This window comes from Orycteropus afer, unplaced genomic scaffold, assembly GCF_000298275.1.
Source record: "Orycteropus afer afer isolate SDZICR_OR568_19922 unplaced genomic scaffold, OryAfe1.0 scaffold00430, whole genome shotgun sequence".
Taxonomy (NCBI): Eukaryota; Metazoa; Chordata; class Mammalia; order Tubulidentata; family Orycteropodidae; genus Orycteropus; species Orycteropus afer.
This window is the reverse complement of record NW_006922017.1, coordinates 234,911-243,308: the sequence shown is the minus strand read 5'-3', so window position 1 is coordinate 243,308 and position 8,398 is coordinate 234,911. Positions and strand designations below refer to the sequence as shown.

General features: G+C 40.9%; 1 protein-coding gene across 1 annotated transcript; it reads left to right on the top strand.

Moving 5' to 3' along the window:
* Positions 1-1,329: 1,329 nt before the first annotated feature.
* Positions 1,330-7,596, top strand: CALHM4 (calcium homeostasis modulator family member 4). The gene is made up of 2 exons (XM_007954067.1): positions 1,330-1,887; positions 7,210-7,596. Exons 1-2 carry the CDS (start codon positions 1,330-1,332, stop codon positions 7,594-7,596), a joined length of 945 nt encoding a protein of 314 aa, XP_007952258.1.
* The last annotated feature ends 802 nt before the right edge of the window (positions 7,597-8,398 follow it).

Sequence of the window (8,398 nt, the reverse complement as noted above, 5' to 3'; positions counted from 1 at the left end):
CGCAGCACCCTGAAGATGCTGTCTTCTGGTCTCTGTTGTCACTGATGAGCTGTCAGTCTGCTGTCCTTCTTTGGTAGGTTATCTCTCTTCTTTTCCTGGTAGCCTTTATGAATATTTGTGTATTTTTAACACTCTTCAGTTTTACTATGATATGTCCATATGGGATTTATTTTTATTTATCTTCCTCAGAACATTCAACACTTTTGATGTGACAATTTTCTCTGATTCTGTAAAATTCTATTTTTTTCCTTGAAACATTGCTTCTTTGTATTTTCTAATAGGAACAGGAATTCCTATAAGTAGGTCATGGAGTTTCTTAATGTGCTTTCCATTTCTCTTAACTGTTTTTTAAATATTTTATTTTATTTCTTTTTACTTTTGTACTGCATTATGGATGAATTCCTCAGTATTATGTTTCAACTCACTAATTACATATTTAACCATGTCTAATTGAAAGGTTTTGGAGAAGATAAGTTTCTATCTTATCCACTTTTGTATAAACCCAACCAAGCCTCGCCCAGTACCCTTTATATAGAAGCTGTACAACAAATATTTGTGATTAAATAAACACAATGCTTACAGATACACTACTTTATTAATAACCCAAGATTGCATTTTCATATAACAAAAGTTACCATCTAAACACATCTACAACTTAACTTTTAAACAAAACATAGCAATATTTAGCAATACAAACAAATTTTAAATTTTTTTGCAAAACTAGAATGTGTGTGTGTGGGGTGTGTGTGTGTGTGATCTGGCTGTAGGTGTGTATTTTTACACAAGGCCTTGTTATTCTCCTTTAAGAAATCTTTTGGGATCTTCTGGCAGAATCCTTAGGTCATGAACTTTCCAGCCACCCCTAAATTTTGGCTTACTCTAGTATATGGTATTTCCTTTGTTCTCTATATTGTAATTTTATGGTGACCAAATCTGAGTCAAGTACAAGGGCAAGAATGCTCTGCTGCTTCCAGTGCTTTATTTGCTGGTGCTCAGCATTTTGTACCATACAAAGCAGCATATGGAAAGATGGCAGCAGTTTGCTTTGCAAGCAAGCTATCCTCTTTTTATGGGGAAGATACACCAAAGAAGTTTTCCCCCCTACACTCGTACCAGATGAATGTCACCTGCAATTTCTTCCAGCTATAATCTAAAGCGCATTTATTAGCTCAGGATTCACAAAGTACACAAGGAAAGATGTTAGAATCCTTTCAACATGTAAGGATGACACAACCAGTTAAACCAGTAACATCCCATTAAATGGTTATAGTTGCAGGAGTCTAATGATCAGGAAGGACCACGAGCTGACTGGTGTAAGAGCTTCCTATGATGAGCCCAGCTCTCAAAAATATTATATCTTCTCTCCAGAGAAGTGCAACATTTATCAATTCCTTAATTGCTGCTTTGACGATTGGTGGGCAACGACTGTTCTCGTCTTTCACATTCAGATGTCCCTGTCAAGTGGGGAAAAATTTCTATTATGGTTTTGCTTTTCTAGTTATTCCTGCCTTGATCCTGCTGATTGCTGGCTATGCTCTGCGAGGCCAAATGTGGACAATTACCAGCGACTGCTGCTATGGATGTTCTCCTCCACGCCGCCAAACCAGCCTCCTGGAACGCAAGCTGGCTTGCCTTAGGTTCTTCAGCATCACCGGGAGAGCAGTCGTTGCTCCCTTAACGTGGCTGGCAGTGACCCTACTGACAGGCACCTACTATGAATGTGCAGCAAGTGAGTTTACGTCTATAGACCATTACTCAGTGTTTGACAATGTCAGTGCCAGCAAACGAGAAGAGGTCCTAGCTGGGTTTCCGTGTTGCAAATCAATTCCTTCTGACATGATCCTAGTAAGAGACGAAGTGGCTCTTCTGCACAGATACCAATCTCAAGTAAGTTCTTGATATTTTCTTCTGCAAAACAATCCCATATTAAATATAGTCACTGGAAACATTGTACATTCCTGCTGCTTCTCATATTATCTGATTGTAGAACATGAACTAGATGTCATTCATAAGTGCGTTCTACTGAGAGGCTATATACAGTTAGGAGATTGAGCTTTGGAGTCAGCAGACCTGAGTTTGAGTCTTTTTACTACTAATTATATTGCAAACTTGAGCAAGTTATATAACTTCTCCGTACCTCACTTTCATCAGCCATAAAATGGAAGTCTTAACATTACTGCATAGAGTTGTTGTGAAGAATAAATTTGGCAATACTTCTCAAGGGCTTAGTACTCTTCCCAGAATCTGCATTATAAGCAATACATTTTAAATATTATTATTACTATTGTTACTACTAAATCCCATCTTCCTGAATATAAATATATTCTTAACTGTGCATTTGTATATATTACAATCTCATTTAAAACTATAAATAACAACAACAAAACTCAAACCAACTTCCATTGAGTTGATTCTGACTCATAGTGACCCCCTTTGGACTTCCAAGGCTATAAATCTTTCCTGAAGTAGATTGCCTCATCTTCCTCCCATAGAGCAGATGGTGGGTTCGAACCACTGAACTTCTGGTTAGCAGTCAAATACCCTGCACCATCAGAGCTCCTTATTTAATAAAATTTAAAACTACAGGAAGCTTAATGAAGATTAAAAAATAAACTCCAGTAGTGGTTCTAAACTTAGTGTTCATTGATAGGATTGTGTGTGGGGTTGGGTGGGGAGCGCTTGAACTTACAGTACTTTTAGGTTTTAAACAAAAAAGTGCCAATGTGCATTTTTCTCTCTAGAGAAGAGGCAACTGACTTCCATCAGTTTCTCCAAGGGATTTCAGAAAAAAGAACAGTTTCAAATCACTGTGATATATTAAAATGTGATTTTCAAAAAACTACTTCTTACAAAGGCAAAGACTTTTCATTTTTAAAATTTAGAAATGCTAATACTATACAATTGGGGAAAAAAATACTACCAAGATGCAGCATACCAAGATTTGGCTGAGTTTAAGAAAAGTTAGAAATCTCATTAAGATACACTTTGTCTTCATCTTTTTTATAATAGCCTAAAATTCAGGCAGAAGGAGCTAAGTGAAGATCCACAAAAGATTTTAAAAAATTAATGGGACAATTAAAACTTTAAAAAGTTTTTCTTGCTTAATAAAAAATAAAATGTGACACATAATTTTCTTAAAAATAAATTATCTTTTAAAATGCATTGCTGTTGTTGTTGTTGTTATGTGCCGTCAAGTCGGACCTGACTCATAGCGACCCCTCCTTGAGTTTCTGAGGCAGTATCACTACGGAAGTAGATTGCCTCATCTTCCTTCCAAGGAGTGGCTGGTGGGTTTGAACCTCCAGCCTTCTGGTTAGCAGTCAAGTGCCTTAGGCACTATGCTACCAGAGCTCTTTTACATACATACACAGGCTTATTGTGTGAAAAGACAGTCTTAAGCTCTGAATGTCCTCAGGCAAGGGAGTCTTTTGGTTAATGACAACAAAACCAACATTTATAGATAACGCTTGTCATATCCTGTATAAATATTTCATATCCTAACTCTAATCTTCATAATCTTGAGAGATAGATATTGCCCTCATTTTATAGATGAGTAAACCAAAGCTCAAAGAGTTTGCATAAAAATGCATAAAACTAACAAATGGTTGATGGATATATCTAAAGATCATGCTCTTTCCATTTCTCCAGGCTGCCTCTATACCACTTCCAAGTTCAATCTCATTTGAGGAAAATACACTGTTTTGCAGTTGGATTTTCCTGGCTGTCCACAAATCATATTAAGTTCAAAGCCCATCTCTGCTCATACCTAACTCTAAAATATCTTCTTGCCATTAGTTTCATTCCATTTCAACCTACCTTCCACTCTTGCCAAAATTATCTTTTGAAATGCAGACCAGATGCCATGATTCCCCTATATAAAGTCCTTCAGTGGTTCTCCACCAGCCTAAACACAAATTCAAAGTCCTTGTCACAATATACAAAGTCCTTCAGTATCTGGCCCCTGACCATTGTCTACATGATTTCTGTGACCCTGTGAATCGAAATTTCTTGAGAGTCTATCAACAATTCATGCATTTATTTTTGTACATTTTCCCCTTATTATAACTCTCCCAACTATAAAAATGGCATGGCAGGGGCATCTGACCTCCTCTAAGTTTAGGAGGGGCATCAGCATCACCATCACAACATCAGAATCACCACAAGCAGCATCAGCCCAAGGCTGATCCCTGCGAAGCTGAGGTGAGACATGCTTTCACTCTTCAAACTTTCTACCAGTTCTGACAGCAACCCTCCCTCCTATGGCACTCTCTAGTTCTCTGCTGGTTTGATAATTTACTGCGCTGGCCACATAGAACTGACAGACTATACTCCTTATTATGAGATTTATTAGGGAGGTAGCAGGTTATGATTCAGGATTAGGAAAGACTAGGATATACAGTGGCTAAGGCACTTGCCTGCTAACCAGAAGGATGGCAGTTCAATCCCACCAGCCACTCCTCGGAAGGAAGATGGGGCCATCTACTTCTGTAGTGATACTGCCTTGGAAACCCAAGGAGGGGTCGCTATGAGTCAAGTCCGACTCAACGGCACATAACAACAACAGCAACAGGATATAGTTCTTTGATCAGGACAGCCTCTTTATACCTGTGCTCATAAGCAGGACTCTCCTTGGCCCTTGTCCTCTCAATCCTCAGCCTCTATGCCTCTTGGGACTCTTAGGCTGCCTAGGCTCTTCCCAGCTTGGGCAGGTGTTACAAGGCTCCACCAATAATTGCCTAAAAGCACCCCACTCCACCAACAAGCCTTCTGCCTGAAACCGCTCAGCTTTTTTTCTCTGTGGGCTGGGAAGCCACTATGCCATCTCCTGCCAGTCACCTGGTTCTGCTGCCTCAGCTGCCACTGTTTCCTTGCCATTGCCTCTCCCCATCTTTTGCTATCTCTGACGTTACAGCTCTCTGTCCCTTGGGTCCAAGAGGTTCCCAGCACAGGGACCTCAAGTCCAAAGGACACACTCACTCACTCACTCCACTCCTGTCTCTTCTTCTTGGTGGTAGTGGTTACCACTCCACCCCACCCCTATATTCTGAGATTGGCTCTCTTTTAAGCCTAGCAAGATGGCAAAACTGACCAATTGCTTTGTTAGTGTATGTACCTTATTTGCATTATTAGCAAACTGACCAATCCCCTTGGTGAACCACCAGCACCTTGTTTGTATAGTCCCATCCAATCATTTGGTGGGGGTTATAAGACCCTAGCTGGAAAGGCCATATAAAAGTGACCCATCATACTGGACTAGCTTCTTGCATCTGGTTGACTTCTCTTTAATAATTTAAGTCTCAACTTCAGTATCATTTCCTCTGGGAAGTGTTCTCTGATACTCTTCTCCCTCAAATGAGTCAATGTTCCTCTCTTGTGTTTCCTCAGCACACTTTGTTTACCTTCACTTCTTGGTTTGTTGGTTTATATCCCTCTTTTGGCTTAAAGACTGTGGTGAGAATAAATGTACCTTAAATTATTTACATCCAAGCCCCCATAACCAAACACCATGCCCAGCTCATGATGGGAGCTCAGCGTGGAGCTGAATAATGATAGTTGATGAGTTAATGGGTATCTGACCTGGCTTTTCCTACACCATGCTGGCCTCTATTAAGTTAGATCATGATGAAATATCACTTTGTATGTTTTAGCCTCCGTGGAGCACAACTACTCCATTGTGTGCACACTGATAATTCCAGGCCTGTTGATGAATCATGAGCTGAGGAAAGACCTCCGTCTCCCAAACTGTGCCTGCACACTGCTGGCTTTCCTATTTGTGTAGAACTTGTCCCTCTCACTTTACATCACAATTGCTAAATATTTGAGAAAGAAAAAGAAATAGAAGAATTCTAAGAGCAGAAATCAGCCACTTATTCCAGTCTTTAAAAGTGGACACTAAATGAAAACTGATTCACGGTGACCCCTTGTGTGTCAGGGTTTTCAATGGCTGAGTTTTCACAAGCACAGCACCAGCTCCTTCTGGGGCACCTTTTGGTTAGCAGGCAAGCATGTTAATCACTCATACCACCCAGGGACATCTGGACACTAAACGTCACAGAAAAATCTAGTCCGTTTTCCTTTCAAAGTATGTTTCAAAGACAAAACCAACACTAGTTAGCAAACGACTACGTATTTGAAGGAGGGAGGGAAAGGAAAAGGAAAAGAATCAGATATTCCAAGTCACAATGATTATACTATCAATGATACAAGGACATAAAAGTCTACTTACTGATTTTATTCTTTGGGGGCAAAAGATAGGCTGGAAAGAGCAACTCAGGGAGACTGTCAATGAATACTGTTGGACGATCACTGAAGAGAGCATAAAAGGATACGTTATTATCTATCGTAGCATCATGATCAAACAGCTATTAAGCACAGACTGCATAGCCTGTATGTGAAGGTTCAGAAGTAAAGTTGAGCTGAAATCAGAGAATGTAGTTTATGTACTTCACATTAAGGGTAATTGGTGAGTTATAGCATCTGTCACTTCAAGAACAGTACTTAGAATCCATTCCAAGTTAACTGGCCAAATTCCTGCATAATCCAAACACCAAGTTGAAATGCCTGGGCCTATATCCTCTTTCAGGGTCCCTGGGTGGCTCAAATAGTTAACATGCTTGACTGTGAACCAAAGACTTGGTGTGACCAGTCTACCTGGAGTGGCCCCTGAAGAAAGGTTTGGTGATCTACTTTGGAAAACTCAGCCACTGAAAACCCCATGGAGCACAGTTCTGTACTCTGACACTCATGATGTTGCCATGAGTGGACAACTGATTTGTTTTGTTTTTTCATATATACACACATATTCTTTCAGACCTAAGTCCACATAAAATGATCCACAACTTCCTCTTGTTCATACATTGCTGTTGGCGGGTGCTGCTGTGTGTATCCAACTCATAGCGACCCATGTGACCGAGCAGCCCTGCTGGTTTTCCTATTTTTCTTGCCTGTAACCTTCACGGAAGCACATTGCCAGGTCTTTTTCCTGAGGAGCAGGTGAATAGGCTCAAACTGCCAACCTTTCAGTTGGCAGCTGAGTGTTTAACCACTGCACCACCAGGGCTCCTTCATTAACATTTTAGAGACTGGAGAAACAAAGTTCTTACCCATATTCCTCTTTTCAACTTTGTAGGAATCCCTCCTACTGTGACAATTTCTTGACTCTTTGGTGCAGTAATGTTTTCTGTTTTTCTTTGTCCTAATTCTGTGAAGATGCTGGGCTGGGTTGTGATCACCTTGGCACTCATCGCTGTTCTGGTCTCCTCCTGCTTGGCGCGGTGCTGCTCTCCCCTCACCTCTCTGCAGCATCACTACTGGACCACTCACCTGCACAACGAGAGGGAGCTCTTTGAACAAGCAGCAGAACAGCACTCGAGGCTCCTCGTCACGCAGCACATCAAGAAAATATTCGGCTTCATTCCTGGGGATGAAAGCGTTAAACACATCCGTATTCCTTCTTGTCAGGACTGGAGAGATATTTCGGTACCCAATGTTGCATGCATGGGTGATAATTTGCAGAGTCACTACAGTTTCCTTGGAGACAGGGGGGATGAGGATAATGAGGAAGGCAAATCAGAAAGGATTGAGTTAAAACCTTGATTGCAGAACTTTTCTTAGTTCAGGTGGCTTACCAGATGCTTTATTTTTTTTTTATGATGGAGCTTCAATGTAATACCCTCATCTTTCACTCATCTGATATTTGTGTACATTAGTCCACCCAAAATTATATTTCCAAAATCAACTTTCTCCCCTTTTGAAATTTTACCGAGGGTCTGGTAATGCCTAAAGTGTCCATATTTATCTAATTAAAACAATTTGGAATTTGAAATCATGTCAAAATTTGAGTCTTATTTCTGTTACTTCGTACCAAACAAACCAACCAAAACCAAACTCACTGCCCTTGAGTCAGATTCGACTCAGTGATCCCTCCTTGGGTTTCTGAGGTGGTATCACTACGGAGGTAGATTGCCCAACCTTCCTTCCAAAGAGTGGCTGAACCACCAGCCTTCTGGTTAGCAGTCACATGCCTTAGGCCCTATGCCACCAGAGCTCCTTGTTACTTAGTTGTTGTTGTTGTTGTTATGTGCCGTCAAGTCAGCCCTGACTCATGGCGACCCCTCCTTGGGTTTCCGAGGCAGTATCACTACGGAAGTAGGATTGCCCAACCTTCCTTCCGAGGAGTGGCTGGTGGGTTTGAACCGCCAGCCGTCTGGTTAGCAGGCAAGTGTCTTAGCCACTATGCTACCAGAGCTCCCTTAGTAACTGTGTGAAAATTAATATTCCTTTGTGTCATCAGCACAGTGACAGTAGGCACCTCACTGAGCTGTTGTGAGCATGGCATGTGATAATCTAAGTAACGTGCTCAGCACTAAAACCTAACCAAACCCACTGCCATTAAGTT

Excerpts from the sequence above, each read along its gene's own strand:
- CALHM4 (XM_007954067.1), top strand. The coding sequence starts at position 1,330 with ATGAGCCCAGCTCTCAAAAATATTATATCTTCTCTCCAGAGAAGTGCA. Across the intron at positions 1,888-7,209 it reads TGCACAGATACCAATCTCAA|ATGCTGGGCTGGGTTGTGAT; the intron begins GTAAGTTCTTGA and ends AATTCTGTGAAG.